The 25,213-nt window shown below is 31.1% G+C and overlaps 1 protein-coding gene across 1 annotated transcript in view; it reads right to left on the bottom strand.

Annotated features, from left to right (window-relative positions):
* The window catches only part of LOC142323047 (inhibitor of Bruton tyrosine kinase), a 135,853-nt gene that overhangs the window by 91,348 nt on the left and 19,292 nt on the right, over positions 1-25,213 (bottom strand). Inside the window, exons 3-5 of the mRNA XM_075362194.1 lie at positions 16,590-16,811; positions 6,126-6,326; positions 2,317-2,559 (exon numbers count right to left, since the gene is read on the bottom strand). Coding sequence (XP_075218309.1) covers positions 2,317-2,559; positions 6,126-6,326; positions 16,590-16,811 — 666 coding nt within the window. The remainder of the gene's footprint in view (positions 1-2,316; positions 2,560-6,125; positions 6,327-16,589; positions 16,812-25,213) is intronic.

Below are 25,213 nucleotides of genomic sequence, written 5' to 3' on the forward strand. Positions count from 1 at the left end.
TACCCTTGGAGACAAATGTTAAAATCTGGGAGTAGGCCTAGATCATCAACTTACCTTAGGGGAATATGTAAAATATGTTACCCAGAGGGCAAAGGCCACCAGGGCTTCCCTATACCCAGTGCTTAATCGAGCCAGCCCCATTCTGCTGGCAACTAAGATACTCATATACAGACTCTATGTCGTACCAATTCTGACATATGCCTACCCGTCGTGGGGGGCTCTGTTGTGCTCTACATTCCAGAAAAAGCTCGATAGAGGCTGTCCAAAACGTGGTGTTGCAGATGATTTTCACAGTGCTGTGGTTTGTCAGAAATGCCACACTTCACTACAACATGAACATAAAAACCATGTTGGAAGTGGGTGTAGCACAGGCGCGCAGACTGTTCGGGAGAGCAGTCGTATCCGACCATAGCCATCTCAGGGACATCTGCCGAGAGGACCCTACACTGCAAAGTGTGAGGAAAAGACCTCACGCCATAGTAGATGAACCACCGTGAAAAGGCGGGAAGAGGGTTTGTGTATAATAAACCAGGCCAGGAGCCTCTGCATTGGGTGAGCCAACAGGGAACTCCCACAAATGATTGCGGGCCTTTATTGCAAGGTCATTAAAAAAAAAGAGATGTGCATGTAAGGTCTCATATTGAGCGTAAAGTTGTTACAGTTCATAAATGTAAAGATTTACGGTTTTTTTACCAAAATCAAATCAATTTTATTTATTCCAAAGACCTTACTAGTGCTTAACAAATAAATAAACATTTAGTTAGGTTGTATTTTATTCCAATCAAATGTAAAATAAATATATGAACCAATATTAATTTAGTATATCCTATTATAATATCCTACAATAGTATAGATATAGATAAAATCTAATGTCCCAACGAGTGCTTAATAATAATTGAACACAAGGTTTTGTTGTATTATGCTCCAAAGGTGTCCTCAACAGGAAATAGATAAGATGCTGCTAACTGATTGGACCCTTTTCATTGTCTACTGTTAAGTTAGTGAAAGTCTTCAGTTAAATAAACAAAACAAAATAAAATAAATTATCTTTAAACCTTTTATACCAAATTCATTGACTTGGTATTTTGTTGATCCCAACTTAATTTATTAGTCACTATTACTAACGGAATTGTATCTTACCTGATCAGTGTTAACTACTAGTTGACCACTTAATTATTCAAAATGATATTTGAAATAAATTGTTAACTTTCAAATTTTATTGAAAACATCTGAATCTAAGCCCATACTATACTAATTAATATTTTTCAACATTATTAAGACTTTTTTTTCCACACGTGCACGAGCAGGAACGTAAGAGCGATTTTGCTGCGCTTCATAAAAAAAATAAAAAAAAATAAAAATTTTATAAAACTTTAATAAATAGGTAGGTGAAACATGAAAGGTTGTCATATTGTCTTGAATGAGGTCTGTTATATCTTTCTTGCAATACAGAACATGCTTCCTTTTTATGTCTGTTTCAGGTGAACCAGCACAATGATGGTGTCCACGCGATCCCACCTAACCCTTCCCGGACACACATGTATCTGAAAGCTTCCTCCAAACACTAGGGCCTCCACAGAAGGAAAATTCCTGTTTGACCGAAAGGCTCTAGCACTGAAAGGGTTTCAGAGGACAGACTGAAGGGGAATATTGCCGAAAGTACAAAGCGCATACACGCTTAGTATTCCCGTATCAGCCCCATTCAATTGTTTCTCATTGGTCTAAGGGACCGGAATGCAAATACGAAATCCATCCATAAATAGAATAAAACAAATAAAATTTATAACCGCCACAAAACAGATGATAACCCGCCAGATAAAACAGAAAGACACAGTAAGAGACATTTGTCCAGGTTCTGCAATTAGTAGGAAGAAACAAACTCCCGCTATCCTTGCGTTCCGTTCAGTTCCGTCTTCATGGATAAACATCACTACAAAGAGATCTACAATGTAAAAGTCCTCCGAGAAGTAAACAAAGGCTCAAATCGCTATGTAGTCAAAATTAAAATTAAATTCACTCTCCAAAGGAAGCAAACCAAGCAAGTCTCAAAAACTAAAAGAAAAATAGACCCTACTCATATATCAAGAATGAAAATTACCAAAAAGCAACCAAACAAATAACAATCATGGAAAACTTAAAGACCTAGTCAACAACCTTAAACAAACCACAGAAGAATTGGCCCCAATAAAACCCTGTAAAAAGCACCAATGGTGGAACAGTGAATGCAACGAAACAGTGGAGAAGACTTATTAAATTTACTACATTCAAATACCATTATTTGAATATTAAGATAATAAATAATGAAAATAAACTCACTAATCGAGGTGCAATTATTGTACTCTCTGGAAGAGCCGGATGACCTAGTTGACCAGCATGTAGACCAAAAGTGTAGAGACTATCTTCAGTCCAAAATACAGTATGAAATCTTGCAGCTGAAACTCCTATTACAGTAACACCTTTTGTAATTTTATTAAGTGGTAACGGTCGAGGTACAAGCAGCTTATTTGGAGGTGGTACATGGCCTAACTGGTGGTGAGTGTTCAAGCCACATGTCCAAACCTGACAAAAAAATTATCAGTTGAATAGGAGTGTACATGAAATAATGTAATTTATATAAGTAAGTTATATAATACTCAGGCAGGAATTTTGAGCTCAATTTACCAACTGCAAAATGTATTCTCAGGAATAGATTCCGATATTAGTGACCACAATTTAGTTGTGATGAAATGTAAGTTTAAGAAATTAAATAAAACAATGAGAACAAAGAGATGACATACAAATAAATTCAAAGTACATTTACTTGAAAACAAATGGATAAATAAATTCTTTTATTGCCAAAAAATTTGATTTTTGGAAATGGAATAATTAAGGCATAAGAGGAAACTTTAAGTAAAAATGTAACAGTTGATAAAAAAAATCACGAATAATAAAGGAAATAATAAAATTGAAGGATGAGTGATAGAAGAATAAAAATTCTAAAGGTAATAGATGAAGGCATATAAGCTCTTTAGAAATGCGACTTATAGAAGTAGCAAAACAGCAAAGAAAACGTTTTTATTGGGGGGAAAAAACGCTTTTCCATTATCATCACCTGGCAAAATAATAACAAAAGGCTCCTTCTCAGATATTAAAATATTAGAATAAGGTTAAAACTATGATGAAAACTAAGATAACAATAGGAATACAACTGAGTAAAAGAAACGTAATAATTAGGGTAATATATATGTAATATAATGTAACAATTAAAATAATATATGTAATGTAATGTAATAATTAAGATAATATAAAAATTTAAGGTGGGTTAAATCTTATGATGTATATTAATTCTTCTTAGAAGTAACAATACCTGGTTCAGTTCATTCTTATATTTTCTTAGGATGCGGTGAATGTTTCTTGGTAATTTGAATTTGCAACATAAGGCTGCATAACATATGTATTCCACAAGGATGTGGTGCACATTCAAGTGGCAGCTGCATGGTACACTCAGTGGTGCACCTTTTGCTGACATCAGTTATCAGTGAATAACTCTGGTACGTTCTAATTGCAATCAGCACAGGACCACTTCCTCTTGGCGAATTTTCCTGCATGAAGAGTCCCACCATAGTAACACCTATCTTTGACATGCCAAAGTTTATTATCCAATCACCATTGGTGCAGTCCAGTCACCTTGCCACCTTCTTTGAATTGTTTACTTAATGGAATTAATAAAATCGGTAGTAGTAACTTGGGTGGTGAAAGATGGTTGGTTATATGCATCTTTAGCAGCAGAATCTGCACATTCATTACCCGGGATTCCCACATGGCTAGGGTTCAGCAGAAATTTACTTGTGTGTTGTGGCAATTTAACTCAGCGATTGTATTACAAATTTTGGTTATGATGGAATGTTTAGAATACAAATCTTCTAAGGCTTGAAGTGCACTACACGAATCGCTACAGATAAGGATGTGACAATATTTTGACTTTTTTTTAACCTCTGGGACCACTGTTAGGATTGCTTAAGAGAATGAGATGAATGACAATTTTGTGTAGCGTGTGAAAGTGCCATGCCTAACCTGGATTTGAACCTGGGACTTCCAGATGAAAGGCCGAGATGCTACCACTCGTGTCATGGAGGCTAGCAAAATGTTTTGACTTAATGATATTCAAAGCAACATTGATGGCATTCAGTTCAGCATTGCAGGCACTTGTAATGCCAAATAGCCCAAACCCATAGGTTCTGTCATTTACAAAGAAAGCTTGTTGATGCAGAAAAGTGGGGAAGTCAAGAAAGATATAATAACTACTGTAGAAGTAGATTTAGTGTATAGAAAAATAAAAGAAATCTTTGGAAAACTGGAGACAAAATATATTAAGAATAAGGGATAAGAAGAAAAGAGAGCTAATAGGTGACAAAATTTACAGAAGGATTGTACAGAATGAAACAGTTATTATTTGAGGTTCTGTAGGAGTAGGAAGAAATTGATTATGATTGATTCTTATTTTGAGTTTGACAGAACTCTGAAGACTTAAAAATAAGACAGAATGGATAGATGAGGTGATACAATATCAGAATTACGTTTTTGTTAGAAGGTGCAGGACCAAATAAAACCCATAAAATCCAGATTAATCATTTTAAATTTTAATCTGCAAACATAAGCTTATGATATTTACACAACAAAAACAATGACACTTTTATTCTCCAAGTAATTTGGTAGATGATTGTAAAATAGCTTGGGAACAAAAAAAAAAATCCTTAACATTTCCAGACACAGTAAACTTTGAGTCACCAACTCTTTCTTTGGATTGCTCACTTCCTTCAATCATTCTATCACTTCCACGATATGCTTACTAACAAGGTCTTTAAATTTAATAAACTTGCTGTCAATCAGTAGGTCGTTATTTCATTAATTTACCATTATGTCTTTTACATTTAATAGCCTTCAGATTTTCAGCTTACATTTCGTATCACTATTGTACTCGAGGGATATAAAAATGTTGCTAAACTTCAACTTAACTCTGTTTTGAAGCATTTGCATGCTTACATTTTAAAACCAATGAACCAGAACAAGACATTAATTATTAGATGTAGGACTAAGAGTTCTTACAAAATTTAGATCCTGACATGCTAGTTTTATTACATTATCCTCTCAGGTATATATTATCCTGTCTTCAAGGACAGTAAATTTTCATTATAGTTTTCTTTAATGCTACAAAATACTAAAATTCTGTTTTTGACTACTAGCAAAATTGTTCTGTAACCAAAGGAGATTGTTTCAAAGGTCACAGTTCTTGACAGCTTTATGATTTTCTGATTCTATAGCTCTAACATTGCATTAATATTTAGATTACCAATTTCTGCTTTAATTACTGTTCTCAGTTTAAATTTTTTCAAATACAGATAATGCTTGTCAAGGTCAGACATACTTATAAAAATACTTAGAGATTAGGCCTATAAAATAAATAAAAATTAAAAATACAAAAATTCAAAAAGATGATAAGATAATCAAAATTATCATAGTACATAACAAATTTAACTCTGTGTTCAGTAACAGTAAGTATGAAATACTCAATGAAGTTGTGAGTTATTGTAAACTTTTATAATATTAAACCAATCATGAAAACAACCAATGCCAGTATATTACTATACCATATACCAATTATAATATACTTTAAACAAACTTTTCTTATCTAAATAAAACCTCCATATAAACTTTATGCTTAGTTTAAAGTTTAAACTTAATCATCAATATTGACTTCATGCCTATTCTAAACACTGACCTTATACTTATCATACAAGTACCATACATTGTTTTTTTCTGATAATAATTGAATAAAATAACACACAGCAATGAATTCATAATAAAATTGAAAAAAAAAACTAATTAATGTCATACATATAACTACAATGTTGTTAATGCTATATCAAAAGTGCACTGTCAGTTTTTGCTACTGCAGGTTGTACAAAAATGTTTATTTCATCATAAAGTACTTTACTTCACATCATCAGAAAATGAAAATGTAAACAATCTATTCTCTCTCATACAAAATTAACAGTTTATGGTTTGAAAGATGCATCTGTTATAATTACATTACTTTAACAAATTATAATAAAGGAGAACTTATTTTGCAATAGTAAAACAATTACCGCTCCACTTTCCATAAGAAGTACTGTGTGATCTCGACCAATGCTTGCAGCCTGCACAACCTCAGATCCCGTCTTGATTGGTTGAGGTGTAAGAACAGTATTCTCTGAATCTACACCAAGACGTCCACCCATACCATGGCCACAAGCCCATGCATGGCCTTCGGAACTAATAAACACTGAATGAAATTTTCCCATGCAAACCTAACAACAAAATTAAATAATATAACAATATGGAACTAAAATAATTCACAATAAAAAGTACAGTTTATGATTTTTTTTAATTGTAGTTATTTAGTCAACACATAAATTGTGAACCATGTAATAAAATAAAACACCCTTATTACCTAGTAAATAAAAACCATACACTTTACTGTTTGCTAATCTGAAGGCAAATATATTTACTTATTAAAAATTATACCATTTTAATCTTATATTATTAAAAAGTCATGCATCAAAAATCTTAACTAGAATTTTATACAGAAGAATTGAGAGGAGAGTGGAAGAAGTGTTAGGAGAAGACCAATTTGGTTTCAGGAAAAGTATAGGGACAAGGGAAGCAATTTTAGGCCTCAGATTAATAGTAGAAGGAAGATTAAAGAAAAACAAACCAACATACTTGGCGTTTATAGACCTAGAAAAGGCTTTCGATAACGTAGATTGGAATAAAATGTTCAGCATTTTAAAAAAATTAGGGTTCAAATACAGAGATAGAAGAACAATTGCTAATATGTACAGGAACCGAACAGCAACAGTAACAATTGAAGAACAAAAGAAAAAAGCCGTAATAAGAAAGGGAGTCCGACAAGGATGTTCCCTATCTCCGTTACTTTTTAATCTTTACATGGAACTAGCAGTTAATGATGTTAAAGAACAATTTAGATTCGGAGTAACAGTACAAGGTGAAAAGATAAAGATGCTACGATTTGCTGATGATATAGTAATTCTAGCCGAGAGTAAAAAGGATTTAGAAGAAACAATGAACGGCATAGATGAAGTCCTACGCAAGAACTATCGCATGAAAATAAACAAGAACAAAACAAAAGTAATGAAATGTAGTAGAAATAACAATGATGGACCACTGAATGTGAAAATAGGAGGAGAAAAGATTACGGAGGTAGAAGAATTTTGTTATTTGGGAAGTAAAATTACTAAAGATGGACGAAGCAGGAGCGATATAAAATGCCGAATAGCACAAGCTAAACGAGCCTTCAGTAAGAAATATAATTTGTTTACATCAAAAATTAATTTAAATCTCAGGAAAAGATTTTTGAAAGTGTATGTTTGGAGTGTCGCTTTATATGGAAGTGAAACTTGGACAATCGGAATATCTGAGAAGAAAAGATTAGAAGCTTTTGAAATGTGGTGCTATAGGAGAATGTTAAAAATCAGATGGGTGGATAAAGTGACAAATGAAGAGGTATTGCGGCAAATAGATGAAGAAAGAAGCATTTGGAAGAATATAGTTAAAAGAAGAGACAGACTTATAGGCCACATACTAAGGCATCCTGGAATAGTCGCTTTAATATTGGAAGGACAGGTAGAAGGGAAAAATTGTGTAGGCAGGCCACGTTTGGAGTATGTAAAACAAATTGTTGGGGATGTAGGATGTAGAGGGTATACTGAAATGAAACGACTAGCACTAGATAGGGAATCTTGGAGAGCTGCATCAAACCAGTCAAATGACTGAAGACAAAAAAAAAAAAAAAAAAAAAAAAATTATTAAAAATTACTTGCTATACCAGTATAATTACATATTTGCCCATTAACACAATTTTACATTAAAGAATAATTTAACTATTCAGCACAATTTATTTTAAAGCTTGACAAAAACTAATAATTTACAATCTTTATATCAGAGAAAAAGTAAATTTTCTAAAAATGCTAATGTCAGGTTGATGGGATAACGTAACATCAAACCTGACTTTCAGAAAAAACAGTAGATACCTGTTTTGTTTTAGGAACATAAATAATAATGAAGGCTTCTTAACAGATCTATATAGAAAGAGGATAATTATATATAATTATATTTACTACTCAATGAATAAACAAATTAAACCCGAGTAAAATAAATTTTTAAGAAGAATATTTCCTAATGGAAAATTATATTAGGGGTGGTTGAAAGGTAATCCACAATTGCTTATTACTTGGAAATGAAAAGAGATAGTCAAATGAAACAAATATGCCATAAAAGTACATTTTATGTGCTACAAAAACTTATATTTATTTTCCCACATACTTACCATTTACAGTTACACATTTCCCTCATTGGTGAACCAGTTTTCTCATTCCATCAATGAAGAATACTGGTCGTTTTTCCCAGATGTACAACCTCATTGAGCCCTTCAGTTCATCATCATTGGTGAAATGAACATCCCTCTTCAATTGCAGAAAGAAATGAAAATTGCAGAGTACCAAACTTAAAGTATGGTGGGTGTGTATAGATGATATGGAAGGGTGGAGGAGCGCCAAATTTATGGAGGGTGTGAAATAGGTTCAAATTTTGAACTTCAGAAGAGCCATGGCGGTTTCATATGATGTGTGTGGCCAAGCATTATCATGTTGCAGAATGATCAGCTCTTTGGTTTGTCAAACATAAAACACACATCTCCTAAAATGTTTTAACATGTTCCACATAAAATTTAGTCAACCTAACTTCCATGTATTCAGTCACGTACATGTGTTTGGAATTTCAAAAACACTGTTTTGTAGAAAACTGTGTTTTGAATATTTTGGATTGTAGGAGCCAAGTGTCAGTATTCAATGCTCTGCTATTTCTCTTCTGGGTTGTAATGATGTATTCAAGTTTCTTCTGTCATTACAAATTGAAAAGGAAGTCATCTCACTTGTCAGATGCTGTCCACAATATTCTTTTTGTTGTTACTTTTTTCTTTTCTGTAAATTTTCACAGCATCCATCATAACACATTTTACGATAACCCAGTTGTGCAGTTGTCCTACTCATCTTTTGATGTGCTTATCAGGGTGGCGATACATTGTTATGAGACATGACAATCATTTTGAATCAACTCGTCCACCTCTTTTTGATGATTCTCATCAGTCACAGGTACAGATGACCATTTCATGGCTCATTCTCAATATTTGTTTAACCAGCTTCTGATCCACAAAATTTTATTGCGTAACTATTCTCAGTACTTCAACTAACAGTTTCATGACCGTAAATGGCTTTTAGATGACGATGAATATCACTATTCACTTTTCCCACTTAAAAATTCAGTCGCTGAATATTGTTTGATAAATTGGCATACATGTTAGCATATTGACTCCATAACAATGGTGACAAGAGAGAGAAAACATGAGTCAATGAGTTTTGGAATATTAGTAATATGGAAATGAAGCTACAAGATTGCAGCACTTATCAAAGTACACACACTTTGTGATATCCACTTTTTCTTAAAATAGAAGTTAACAACACAGTAACAAAGGTGTACTATCACCTCTTTGTTTTTCATCTCAATTTTACAGCTGACCATCTATTCCTGCAAAAATTATTTATTATATCAAAATAGATATGACCAACTGATGAATATTATTATATCTCAAACATTGTTATATTTTGACTATGTAAACAAAGTCATAATATTCATAGCGACGTCATAGAAGTTTTTATTTTACACAAATGGATTGCAATAACTTTTCATTTAATTTGCAGAGTAATATTAAATTATGAAGAGATAAAATCATAGTACGTAAACATAACCACATGTATACAGCACACCATATGTCATTATTTAGGTATAACAATGTTTACAACAAATAGTAAGAAAATTATATCATGACACATAAATTTAAAAAAATATAAAAACAATACAAATAACTGGCAACAACTGTAATGACATCCCCATTAAACAAAAACTTAGAAATCTAAAAACTAAAACTAAAAAAACATAGAAATCATTTTAAAGTGATTTTAAACTATAGATGATAAAGCAACTAATAAAATATTTTTGAACCGGCTAATTTTAATATTAAAGGTATTACAACTCAGAAGATTACAACCAATATCATTTATTATGTTCCTAAAATGGTGGAGTGGCTATACTTTTTCAGATTCCACTTGCAAAACTAAACAAAAAATATCCTTAGGAAAAATGACAATTTCTCCTTCGTTCTGTCTGCCATTTTGTTATTTTTATATAAAAACTTATATCTCAAGTTTGGATAGAGGAATCACGTTAATATTTTGTAAGCGTTTTTGTAATATAGTTTAAAATTATAATAATATAGCAAAAAATCACGACTTAAATACCTTTGCCAATTACAAAATGGCGACCATGTTTATTTTTCAATCTGTTATATCTCCATAAATATAAGTTTTATCAAAATTTCTTTTCTTTTCTAAAATATTAAGCTTTTTATTTTGAGCAAAGTGACATTTTATTTTTTTAAATCGGTTAACAAGTAGTCGAGGTAAGGGAGAAAATTGATGTTGTAATTTTGTGTCATAATTATTAGGTCTATTATTATGAGGAAATTATTACTTAATTTGATACTAATTTACAATATTAGAATTAACAATAAATAAAAACAATTAATATTTCATTGAATTGAACGTAAGGTGGAGGATGTGAAAACAGACACATAATTACATCAATTTCCTGCCATAACTCAGCTGTTTGTTAACCGATTTTCAAAAATAAAATGTCAATTTATTCAAAATAAAAGCCTTAATATTTTAGTATAACATACATTTTGATAAAACTAATATTTAAGGAGATATAACGAATTGAAAAATAAGCATGGCTGCCATTTTGTAATTTGGGAAAGTATTTAGCCGAAAAAGTATAGTCAGCCTACCATTTTAGAAACACTCTTTATAATGTATTCACATCTTGGATATGTTAATATAATACAGAGAAAGAATTTGTGATGGCATTACTCTATTTATAACAGTACCAATAAATTTTAAAATTACAATTAGTATAAAACCAAATAAATACCAATACAATTTTTAATCATTACAAAGACAGAAAAAAGCTATTAAATAAAACTCAAATGCTACTAGGTTAGATTAGATTTTTGAGTAATGGCTTTACAAATTAGGGACCTCAGAAACTACATGGCTTTTTCTGTAACCACTAAGTAGGAAACAGAGTTCTTTGACAATTCCACGTGCATAGATGATCATTCTGACCTCATAAGGGAACACACGCCTTGTGACGATCCTGGTCACCAAACTGAAGTTTCCCACATTGACTACCTTAGGCTAACAAAGTGTTAAAGCAAAATATAATAACCATAATTGAATAACAAGCATCATCTTAAAATATGAACATATTGTTTTTTAAATATAGTAAAAGCTCATAAAATTATATAGTAATAAAAAAACATAATTCATATCTAATTATAAAATATGGAGTAAGGTGACCTGAAACGGCACATGAGCTTGTTGTAAGGGAGATAATAAATAGATAATGCAGATTTTTTCTAATAAAAAAAAAATCAATTAAAATTATAAATTCAAGGTTTGGTAAAAAATAAGCAGAATTTTTAAATTTCCTAGGCTGTATAAGTCCAATTGTTGTGTTGGTACGCTTGTCCCATATAACATATTTACATTAGTAGTCATATTGGATCCTTAGTTTATTGTTAGCTGTTGAAAAGGTTACATGTGTGTTGGTAACGACGGCCATTTTTAACTTTTGGAAAAAAATTCCATTAAATTTTGCTTTCAGAATGAAATAAAGTACAGCACCATTCCAATTATTGAATGTTTTTTCATGATTTTTCTATGAATAAAACAAGTGTTTATAAATGTTAATACGTGTGTTTATAAGTGTTTATAAATGTTTCCAACAGGGTTGTGAAGACATTGAAGATAACAACCACTCTGGGCATCCCAGTACATCAACAACTGATGACAACAAAAAAGTGAAGAAAATGATTATAGACAATCGCCAAATCACTATCAGAGAGGTTGCTGATAATGTTGGCATGCTTGGCTTATGCCAAGGAATTTTTTTTGGCTTAAGCCAAGGAAACGTATGGCAGCAAAATTTGTTCCAAAATTGTTGAATTTTGACCAAAAGCAGTGCCGAATGAACACTGCTCAGGAGTTGCTGAATGAAGTGAACAATGATCCAGAATTGCTCAAATGGGTCATAAATGGTGCTGATACATGTGTGTGCGGGTATGATGCAAAAACTAAGGTCTCAACGGAAGCTTCCTGAAGAGCTAAGACCAAAAAAGGCACATTAAGTTTGACTAAATATAAAGGTTCTGATCCTGTGTTCTTCGATTTCACCACGATTACATTATGAGTTCTTGCCACCAGGTCATACTACCTGAAAGTTCTACACCATTTGCATGAAGCCAAAGAAAACGTCTGGATTTGTGACAAAACAATCATGATAATGCACTTGCTCACACTTTACTGCTTGTTTGCAAATTTTTGGCCAAAAACAACAGCATTTTCATGCCGTAGCATTCACCAGACATGACCCCTGTGACTTCTTCCTACTCCCCAAGCAGAAAAGAACCATGAAAGGATGACGTTTTGCCAACAACAAGAGATAAAGATATAATCACTGAGGGAGGTAAACAACATACCAAAAACATCGTTCAAGAAGTGGTTTGAAGATGGGAAAAAGCGCTGGCACAAATGTACTATATCTAAAGGAGAGTAATTTGAAGGTCAAAATCAATATTGATGAATAAATAAAGATTTTTTGACAAAAAATAAAATTCCTCATATATCGAACCTCATATATATATATAGAAGTCGTTTTTATATGAGTCATTAGTTAGTCGCCTTTGAATGTGCACGTTCTTTGTGTTATTTCTTTAACTTTGAATACTGTTGTGTTCTGTTAAGCCTGTGGTGTGCTGATAAGATTGTTTATGAAGAGTACAGTTATATTTGCTTGTCTTTAAAACCGTGCTGTACAAAAGAAAAGTGCAAGAGCATGAAGTTTCAAGATTCTGCAAACAAAGGCCATATTTCAATGGTGGAGATTATCAGATTATTGAACCAAATGAGGGAAGAAAATAACCTTAGGGAGACAGGTTTCAGAAACTTGTTAGAAAGGTGTCATAAGGATAACAAGACCATACTTAAGATGCTCGACTTGCAAGAAAAGCAATTAATTAATTAAGAAAAGCTTTCAGAAAATCAAAAATCAAGGGGTTGAAACAATTAATCTAGAAAAGGGAACACAGAACTCCAAAAAAGAGTGGTGTCAATGAAGCAGTACTCTAGAACAAATTGTCTCAAACTATATGACTTTCCAATGGCAAAAAATGAGGATGCGACAAGCACTGTCAAGTCAGTAAGTCTGGCCTTAGACCAGTCAACCGATGAAAACAAAATTGATTGTTGTCATAGACTTCAAAAGCAGAACGATGACAGACCACCCGTGAATATAATAAAATTTTTGTAGAGGATCGATACGGACAAACTGCTGCAAAAAAGAAGAGTGAAGTATGACTTTTCTTTACAAAACTTGGAGTTGGATTCTGATACTCCTCTTTACCTAAATGATAGCTTATGCCAAACGCAAAGAAAGGTTTTTGCACTAGCAAGAAAAGTGAAATCCAATAAAGGCTACAAGTAATTATGGATAAGAAATGGTTCAATCTTAATACAAAAAACTGATTGTGACCCAATAATTAAGCTTGAAAGTGTCATGATGTTAACTGTTTAACCTAAATCATGTGTGTATGTATCTTATTTCTATTCACCATTATAATAGTAAGTGTATATAGTTTTTTATCAATAATTTAGTGAAATACCACTATGTATAGTTCAAAATATTCGTAGTACAAGGGAAAACTATGATTTGTTTTTGATAGAAATTAAAAAATTAGAAAATTTATCGAATTGTATAGTTTTGACAGAGACATGGTTTATAATGAAGAAATAAACTGGTATCTGATTGATAGTTATTCTTGCTACTCTTAATTGTAACAATTATAGATCAGATGGAACAGATGTTTATATTAAAGATAATATTGATGTACGATTTAAAAACTGACCTTTGTCTCCGTGGATGGTATAAAGCTTGATTTTAGATACTAAATTTTGTCTTATCACTTCATACAGATTCCGCATTATAGCTAGCAAGTATTTTATTAGTGAAATAAAAGAATATGTTGTTTCTATTAGTGTCTCTTATCTCTTAGTAACAAGTGACATAAATATTGATATTTTAAAATCAAATTCAAGAAGAGCCTTGTATATGTGGAGTCTCTGTCTTGTATCTGGATCATCTATTTATTCGTTCCAATCACTTACTTGCAGAAGACATCTTAAAAACTTTTGAAAGGGTAATTCAAAGCTCATAAAAACTAAAAAATTACTGGGAAAAATATAAAAAAGCACCTCAAAAACCTTGGTTAAATTTTCATTTAAATAAAATCAAAAAGAAAAATAATTTATACAAAAAACGGAATAATCTACCATATAATATTCAAGTTTTACGTAACTACAAAAAACTACAAGACCAAGTAAAGTGTGAAATAGCAAATGCTAAATCTCGATTCTACAATGAAATGCTAACTAGTTTAAAGAGTAACCCGAAAGGAAAGGTATATTGCAAATAAACTTGTCAGATCAAGTAACGAAATAAACCAAATTAAAGGTAGCGATGGTCAAATAATATCAGTTTCTGCATTGCAAATGAATTAAATAATCACTTTGTGAATATAGTCCTGCTGTTTTCATCGTACAAAATTGCTGTAATGAAACCCTCCAAAACTGCTATAAAACATTATTCCATTCCGAAAATGTAGGTGAATCTTCAATGTTTTTTACACCTACACACAAAAGAGTAAAATGTACACCTACACAAATGTAGTAAAATCCCTTAAATCAAGAAAGGCCCCTGGGCTTAATCAAATTACAGTAGATGTAATAAACAAAATACCTCACACATACTAGTCTTTCACTTTAATCTTAGCATGGCAACAGGAGTGTATTCAAAGCAATTAAAAAAGTCAGTCAATATTCCAATACATAAGGGCAAGGATAAAAATGATCTTAATAATTACAGAACTATTGCTTTAGTATCAATTTTTCAAAAATACTTGAAAACCTCATGTGGATCCTTTAAAATAGTTTTTTAAGCAAGACAAATTTCTATACTAATAATCAATTTGGCTTTAGGGAAGGCTGTAATACCAAAGATGCAATGCTAAATCTCTTCTCTGGTATTTAGCAGAGAAGGCTATTTGTGCTGTATTTAACAGCACAAATAGCCACTGCAAGGTTGCTGCATTACTTCTAGATAGAAGAAAGGCTTTCGATTCTGTTGACACGGACTCCTTCTAAAAAAATTAAGTAATGCCGGTGTCAGAGCAGTCTGTGAAGACCGGTTTGCTAGATTTCTATCAGGTAAGCAAGTTAGAATAAGAAATTCTTTGAGTAACAAATCCTGCATTATTTGCAGTGTCCCTCAGGGCCGTGTGCTTTCATCAGAGCTCTTTTTAGTATACATTAATGAATTACGTTGTGAGGTGTTCTTAATGGTGCTATCACAGCATTTGCAGATCACACTTAAGTAATAGGTCAAATGATAGAAGTGAGCTTTCTATGATGATCTGTGACAATCTCTGGAGGCTTAGCGTGTGGTTTGTGTACAACTCTTTCCGGCTGAATACAGAAAAGGCCAAGTGTTAATCAATTTTAAATTGAGATCATTTAGAGGAACCACTGACCCTACAAATGCATATAAATAGTTGTAAAGCTTGTGGTTGCAATGTAATTGTGTAAATTTGGTTGTAATTGGATCAATGAAACTGACTACATGAAATATTTGGGAACAACCATACATCCTGCTCTTAGATGGGCAGTTCATATGCAAAAATTAAAGAAAGAAATTGTATATGCTAGTCAAATACTTTTTTCTTTCGCAATAGTTGCCCTAATTTGGTAATGGAATCTCTGCACAGACATATAATTTTCTTTTTCACCTACAAATGTCTGAACAAATAAAATATATGAAATTTATGTTGGTATTTTAGAGTGGTTAAAATAATCTAAACTTCTACTGTTATGTAATTCTAACAGCATCAAGGTTTATGGGCATATGTTATATATAAATAATAAGTATAAGTATTATTTCAATTACTTTTGTCATAAGCATTGTAGTAGTGCCATTATGTTACACATTTTTTTTTTATACACTTAATGCAATCAAAATGTGATGGTGACTCCCATACAGGTTTTTTCTCGAGACTACATAATTTCTCTTCACCTTTAAAAGAAACAACAAACTGTCTCAGAACTAGGATATTAAAAACTGTAATAATATTACTAGTTTTTAAGTACAATTAATAATTAAGTTGATATAAAAACTTTTTGTATGAAAATATAATGTAGCTATGAAATTATGTAAAAAATGAGAAAGGAGAAATGAATAAAATAAATAAATCAAATAAAAATACAAACAAACACACACATTTATATATACATATGCCCTATAGTATATATACAAAACTACTATTTTACCTGCTTAAAAAAGATGTTATTCTTCCTAAACATGTCAACAAGTTCAGGTTGCTGACGTGACTGCTGATTGCCACTTCCATGAGTATAATTATTATTTGAGCCCCAAATATAAACTTCGGATGAGTTATGATGAGTGTAATCAAGAAGTGGTGATCTGTATTTCATTGCATAATCAATGCAGGACAAATTATCAACATCTGTTGCAAAAACATTTGCCCCTAACTGAAACCAAAAAAAAATAATAATAATAAAAAATAACAGAATTGCCATAAAAATGTTAAATTTTTGAATTAAGTAGTTCTATTATCTGAATTTATATTAAAATTTGGATTTACGTTATTACATAGAAGATAGGATAGTGAATAAAATTTTACAATCATATTTCTCCACATACTAGTTATGTTAATATATATATATATATTTATTATTATTATTATTATGCTTTTACGGCCAACATGGGACCACTTAAGTCAATTTTAGTTGGATCTTTTCTGAGAAAAGCGTGTTATTTTACACTCTTCCGAACTGCCCAGTATTTCTTCATCCGTTCAGTTCTTGCTTTCTTTTCTTCATCCGTAAACACCCTCTTCGTTGTATTTTGTCGTTTGTCTGTCTTTTGTTTAAATCTAATGCTTTTGTCTTTTAGCTTTGTAATTTTTCCAGTTTTATTCTGTAGGTCGGTCAGGGAAATTCCCAATTCTTTCATATCTTCTCTAATTTCTTTGATCCATCCTACTTCTAGCTTTTGGAATCAGAGCTTTTCAATGATATTTCTTGACAGTCTTTTGTTTCCGGTGTCCTTATGAGATGACCGAAGAAAGAGATTCTTTTTTTCCGCATAGTATCAGTAACAGGCTCTATTTCTTGATACACCACCTCATTTGGCACAATCCACCGTTGGCCTTCTTTTTGGTGTTTTTTATTGATACACGTTCTGACAATTCTCCTCTCTATTTTCAGAATTTTTTCAATTTGGTTTTTCTGAGTGATTTTGAAAAGGGTCTCGCTTCCGTAGGTGACTTCTGGCTGTACTACAGTTTTATAATGTTTAAGTTTTGTTTAAGCAGAAAGGCATTTTTTGTTATTTGTTGACCGAGTTAATTTTTGGGATTTAATCATTTTATTTGTCCTGTTTTGCCATGTCACTTTTTCATTTAAATTATAAGTTATTATTTCCCCTAGATATTTAAATTGTTTTACTATTTTAATTTTCTGATTGTTTACCGTAATGTGCTCTATTACCAGAGGATCTATGGCCATTAGTTCAGTTTTTTTGAAAGAGATATGAAGCCCTATCTTTTGTGCTAGGTTTTGAAGGCTCATGATTTGTGTTTTGGCTTCTTGAATATTATTTGCTAAAAGAGCGAGGTCATCTGCAAATCCTAGGCAATTTAATGTGATGGAGTTTTTCTTAGTACCCATTTTTATATTTTTGGGATTTATTTCATACCATTTTCTCATGACAAATTCGAGGACGCAGTTAAAAAGGAGTGGTGAGAGGCCGTCTCCTTGCCTCAATCCAGTTTTTATGTAGAAGGGTTGAGAGAGTTCACCTCTGAATTTCAATCTGGACTGGGTATTGGTTAAAGTTAATTTTATCATGTTTACGAGTTTAGGGTGAAGGCCCAGGTTTCTCAGAATATTCAGCATGGATGGTCAGTGTATACAATCAAAGGCCCTTTTAAAGTCGACGAAGGTGATTATTAGTTGTTTTTTCCGTCTTTTATGTATATATATATATATATATATATATATATACAATCTATTCTCTTTAGAGAATATTGACAGTGTTATTCTGAACCAGCATTGATATATATATATATATATATATATATATATAAAATTTAAATGAAACCTTACTCCACAAATTAAATATAAACAATTTATAATTCACTCCTAAACAAATGTTAAATGAAATGGTAGTCTATCTTTCAGAGAGACTACCATTTCTTTCAGATAAGATGGATCTTTCAGATTAAACGGATTTGAATACTAGATCATGGATACCAGTGTACTTGGTGGTTGGAATTCAATTATCCATGCATCTCAGGAATGATTGATCTGAGACTGTACAAGACTACATTTCATTTCAATCATACATATCATCCTCGCTCATCCTCTGAAATAATGCCTTATGGTGATTCCAGAGGCTAAACAGAAAAAAAGTCTTATCTTTCAAAAGAATGATTCCTTCCAGAAATAAATAGCAAACAATATTGGAGTCCAAGCAAATATTTAAAGTTTCTTGGTATATGCAAGAAGTCTTTGTTGGCCCAGCCATTGACAATTACTACTGAGAGACTGTTTAGTATGATTGGGAGTATAGTAACTTTCAAGAAACAGCTACAAATGATAGCATTATACAAATGGTCATTTTATATTATTGTTGTGTTTACACAAGATTTACACGCCAATAAAAATCTGGCGGCAAGCATAAAAGATATTTAAATGGTTACAAATAGAAAATTGGCTTAATCTATAATTTCTCCAGATGTGGCAATTAAAACAACTGAAAAACATTACAATGGAGGTCTCATTCTAATTACACAATAAGTAAAAGTTGTCAAGAAGCTGGTAAAAGGCTGTATTAGATAAATTAAAGATATTAAAACTTTTGATCATGCATTACATGTTTTTGCATCAGACAACTCAGATTCTGAGCACCTTAAGGTAACTAAAAAGTGATATAGTATGCTATAATATAATGTAGGACAGAATGGTAAAGGATGCTAGTACTGCTAGAAGTAAAGAGGCCATTCAATTTATTTTTTAAACCAGAAATCTTCAACCTGTTTGCAACCAAAGATATTTTTAGCCTGTACTGGCTTGAGAGCAGCAATTCAGTACAACATTTAAACTGAATATATAATGATTTAAGCTGCTTTAATAGGCCTTCAATGCTACCCTACACCAAGAGATATATCTTACGTAAACTACTTCTGAGTTATGGAAGATTTTTAAAATTCTGTTACAGCATTTTTTATGAAAGCGAATTTAAATCCTTTCTTGAATAATAATTTATTAACATATATATTATGCGAAGCAGGATGCATGTACTTGGATATTACAGGTTGCAGACTAGTGCTATTGAAAAAAAAACCATTTAAATTTAAATTTGAAAAACTCAGTCTAAGTAACATAAAAAGTAACTTACAACCTACCTACCTACCTACCTTCTGTATCAGAACTGTAAATATGTAAGTATATTACATAATTTCTGGAAGAAAAAGACCTAAAATTTTATTTTACTCTTAAATTTAAATTAATTTTTTATGAAGAAGTTTTATACTAGTTTTTGATATATTGTTAACTTCGATATAAAAGATCTATAAACACACACAGAGAGAGAGAGAGGGGAGAGGGGAGAGGGGAGAGAGAGAGGGAGAGAGAGAGTGAGGGAGGGAGAGGAAGAGAGAGAGAGGGTGAGAGGGGGGAGGGAGGGAGAGAGAGAGAGAGAGAGATTTATATCTTGGTTAATAAAATTTAATAAGATATTTAAATCTTGGTTAATAAGTGTATTTAATAAAAATAGATAAAAAAGGTAAAATGTCATTTCTTAGACTGCTTGTTGTACTCAAATAAATAAAAACCACTGATAAAAGCAGTACTAGTAAAGAGACTTGTTCCATGTCCTCTATGAAAGATTATGTAGAATTGAAATAATAAATAAATAAGGAATTGTATTATGTGGAATGAAAGTATTCCACATAATATTTAAAATTAAATATCAAGGAACTGGGGATTGTTAAGTAAATGAAAAGGTTAAATTATAACTACCAATTTGTAAGTGGACTTCAGGAAGTAATTAAGTCACAATAATGTAACTGCTAAAATGATTAGTGAGAAAATTTTACTGATGTAAGAATATTACTTCTTCCTACAGATACCCAGGTAACAACAATACAAAAACAAATTTTGTACAAAATTATTAGAAAAAATGTCAGTATCAACCACTATTTAGCACAATAATAACAATAAAGCTGATTTTTAGCATATTATGAACAAATTACAAAACATTAAAATATAACCTCTAATTTATTTCGCTAGAATTCCAATTAAATCATAATATATTTTTATGAACACAAACAAAAATTAAGAACCTTTTATAATTTAAAAATAAAACAACAAATCCCAAAAAGATGAGCGATTTTTCTTTCTACAGGCAGATCTAATCACAAAACTAAAGCAAATATCTATAAATCAATTCTATGAAATACACTTTTTCTCAACAAATAAACATACAAAACTATATTCCATTGTTACAATTTTTTAATTCAATCATTTTTTTGGACTTAATTTTCATTCCGTTTCAAGAACAGTCAGCTAAGTAATTCTAGACAAGGTAAGCTACAAAAGAAAAACTGGGTAATAGCTGATTGTGGAGAAAAAATAAAAATATAAAACATACACACACACAAAATATAAAACATCAGCAGTTGAAATAAATGTATTATGAAATTTTAATAACTTGAAAAATTGTTTATACCCAATAATTTCCTACAGCAAATAGTGTTTTAATTGAACCTTTTAATTAAATTATAGATTCATTAAAAAAAAGTAAACATTTTAAACTTACCATCTTCATCAAATGGTTATCTGTCCTAAGGCAGATAAACATATGCACCATGTTTGTTTCCAGTGTCTTCTATTGGAACTTTTGAGTTCATTTCCTTAGGCGATCTTTTTAATCTTTTCCAGTCTCTTCTTTACCCCTTCTATTGACCTTTCTAGCAATAGAATAGCTCTAAAAGAACTGTATTATAACAGGTTTTCTTCTCTCATTTATTCCAGCCAATTAGTTTTATCTATTTTGAAGAGTTCTGATAAGCTTTTGTTCTTCTTCACTTTCCTTATACTTCTTCTGTAATATTCAAGCTAACTGTTTAATCTTTTGTAACCTCCTCCATGGCTAAATTTTAAATGCCTCCTACCTTTCATTTTCCCTTTTCCTTAGTCTTCATGTTTCCCATCTTTATAGAAGTATATTTAAGACATAACACTGTACAATAATTGTTTATTTCTATCACAACCACCAAAAAAACAATTCCATTGTAAAAGTGTTGTGAAATTTCCTCATCTCCCCCCCCCCCCAAAAAAAAACAACAATACAAACAAAAACAGAATGACATAAAAAAATGGTAAATAATGCAAATCACCAACGAACAATTACAATGCAAAGGTGTGGAAGGTATCCCTTAAAACACAATTGTTTGCCCTGAATCTGAAAAAAATTTATATACAAAGAAACTAAATACTACTTGCGACTCTCAAATTTCTCTAAAATATAATTCTTTGCTTCAAACCCAACGAAAAAATATTTAATAAATTATATCGTGTAAAAATTTGAAAAAAATTATAAAAATTCACTCATCATGGGACTGTTTCAATTACAAAATAATAATCAGAAAAATACTATTATTAATGATAAGTAGTAAAGAAACTATTTACAACTTACTACTATTTACTACTAGTACTATTTACTACTCTCATATTTTTCTAAAACATAATTTTTTGCTTCAAATACAGAGAAAAGATATTTAATAATTAAGTTGTGTGAAAACTTGAAAAAAATTACAAAGATTCCCTAATTCCCTTGCCATGGGGCTGGTTTTTTGTTTTTTATTAAATTTTCTTAGCATGCCACCGTTGGTATTTTATATAAACTATACATTTTTTTTATGTTCATTGGTTGAAGACTGTCAATTCTTGTTGTCTTATAGTTAACAAAAATCATTTCTCTTCTTTGGGTGTAAGAACTCAAATACAAGATATTCTTCTGTTCATGCTTAATTTTTGGGGCATAAAATATCATGGTTGCCAGTACTTTTTTTAAAAAATTGCTTGATTGGATTTTTCTTTTATAATGTAAAAGATTTTCATTGCATATAAATGAATATCGTGAATTTACTTAAATACTGAAATACAAAAATTTATTTCGAGTAACTTTATTCTACTACTTATTATTTTGTAATCACAACAGTCATGTAGTGAGTGAATTTTTTTCAAGTTTTTGCACTTTTTAATTTGTTAAATATTTTAACATACTTACAATGAAATTTTTTTTGGTGGTTGAGATATCAGTTATTTTTGTTGTATCTTGTTAAAGTGTATGTTGAATATTTCATACCACCTTTTTTTGATAGTTATGTAAATACTTATTTCATTTTCTACTACACTGCACTCAACACTATACACACTGCAATTACTTTCAATTTGTAAATACAAAATTAACACGGTGTGAAATTTGAAAATGCGCTGAATTACATGTAACCACATTGCTTTGTTCAGACATTTTAGTGAATATAAATAGAGAATAATACAAAAACAAAATAAACCTTTTAATTTTAAATGCATCTTTATTTTGATTTATCTGCCCAGTTTTAACATAGTTAATCAAACAAACATTATTTCAATGTAACCTAAATTTTATTATTTTCATTTAACTGGAAATCATCTTATTACAGACCAGTAATTGGTAATTTAGTAGTCATTTTACTGCATTCACCCTTCATCATAATAATACAAAGAAAATATAATTACCTTTATTATTATTTTTGTTAATAATTAACAATTATTCATTAATAATTATTATTCATTATATTATAGTCATATTTGATTAAATTTATATGTATAATTTATTAAACAGATTTTTAATAACTTTTTGTTACAAATTCTGGAATATTCTGGACCCTGATAGCTTGTTCCATTAAGAGAATAATAAAACTGGCAGTTTCATTTTGCATAAGTAAGAGTTAAAACATGTGAATGTGTCAATTAATGAATAATTAATACTGAAAATAGCTTTAATACGAGGCTCAGCTGATAAATGTTATGCACTAGTGTGCTACATGGAGACAAAAGGTACTATCGAGTTGGGCATGGCAGCACATGATAGCTAAAATCCCCACTTTACAAATCTGCAATAATGCATTGAAATCCATTTACTGATTTTGTTTTCAGTAGCAGTTAAAATGGAGTCGAGTACAACTAATATGTCAACATGGTTAAAACAGCGCACAGTGATAAAATTTAACAGTAGAAATTGTGAATCCTATGAATATTTTTCATCATTTAAAAGCAGTTTATGGTACTGAAACTGTTGACAGCAGTACTGTGAATAGGTGGGCATTGAAATTTCACAAATGTGAAGCTGGTAAAGTAACAACTGAGGACGCACTTCGTAGCAGATGGCCAGTTTCTCTGACTGATAAGAAACATCGAAAGGAAGTGGACGATTTGCTTTAAACTGATTGGTGAATCACCCAGCAACACATCGCTATTCAATTAGGCATATCTAAAGAATGAGTAGACCATATTATCAAGCAATTGGGTTACTGTAAAATCTGTGCACGATGGGTACCACGTAAATTCTCTGATGGCTCTACACAAGCTGAAGTTTGAGCCTATTCCGCATCCACCATACTTGCCAGATTTGGTTCCGTGCGACTTTCACTTCTTCCCTCATCTCAAAAAGGATCTCAAAGGTAATCATTATACCACCAATGTTGAGGTGAAGGAAGTTGTAACCACTTGGATCCGAGAAAGACCACCAGAATGTTTCACTGACAGAATGCAAAAAAAACTTGTCACACATTGGGAAAAATGTATCAGTGTAAATGGGAATTATACAGAAAAATAAATACTGCAATTTGTAGATATAGTATTTTATTTCTATTCATTTTATATTTCCTTCCCATGCTTCACATATGTGTGCAAAATTTATCAGCTGAGCCTCATACAAAGAAAACTGAATAACAAAGCGGTATTACCAGTTATCATGGTAGTGTATGTTTTTTTTTTTTTTTTTTTTTTTTTGTTTTTTTTAGTTAACAGAAAGTCGTAACCTTTCATAAAAAGCCTTACCATATCAGTAAAAGACCTCATTTGTAGCTTTGATGTGGTTTTTATTTTCTCTCTTGTGTTGAGTTTTTGGCAGAGATTTACTTAGCAATTATTAAACATCTTGATTAAACCTTTCCTTGGCCACTTTTTTCAAATTTTTATTTTATTTTCACTTCTGTAATTTTTTTAAAATCAATGAAGTAGATGTATTGTAACTAGTTAATTTTTACTTTTTCTGTCTAAACATTTATTGGCTTATTGTCTCATCATCGTTACTCAATATACATTTTCATTATGAAAATGAGTATTCTTGGATGTTGAGTATATTTAAATTTTTCATTTACTTCATGCCTTCTAATTTTCAAATTATCTATTAATATATTTGATTCATATTCTAAAATCATTTGTTAACTTTACACAATTTATTTCCTTCCTTCTATGCTGATCCCTTCATCCTTTTCTAAAACATTTTTGTAATATCTTCAATAAACACATTAAAGAAGGTTTAAAATAAGCACCACCCATCCCATAAATTTCTTCCTATGTCAAACCAATGAATTTGCGTATCGGCTATTTTTAAAACTGCTTTCACATTCAGGCACAATTCTGTAACCGATTTTCTTTTTCTGATCTACTCCTTAGCTTTATAATACTTCAGTTAGTTTTACCCATTTTATATGATAAACCCATTTCTTCAGGGTTCCTTTTAAGATTTATTTTAACTGACTTTGACTGACCAATTTAGTAAAAATTTCCTGACTCTCATAATGTTATGCTACTTC

Source organism: Lycorma delicatula, chromosome 1 (assembly GCF_047948215.1).
Source record: "Lycorma delicatula isolate Av1 chromosome 1, ASM4794821v1, whole genome shotgun sequence".
Taxonomy (NCBI): domain Eukaryota; kingdom Metazoa; phylum Arthropoda; class Insecta; order Hemiptera; family Fulgoridae; genus Lycorma; species Lycorma delicatula.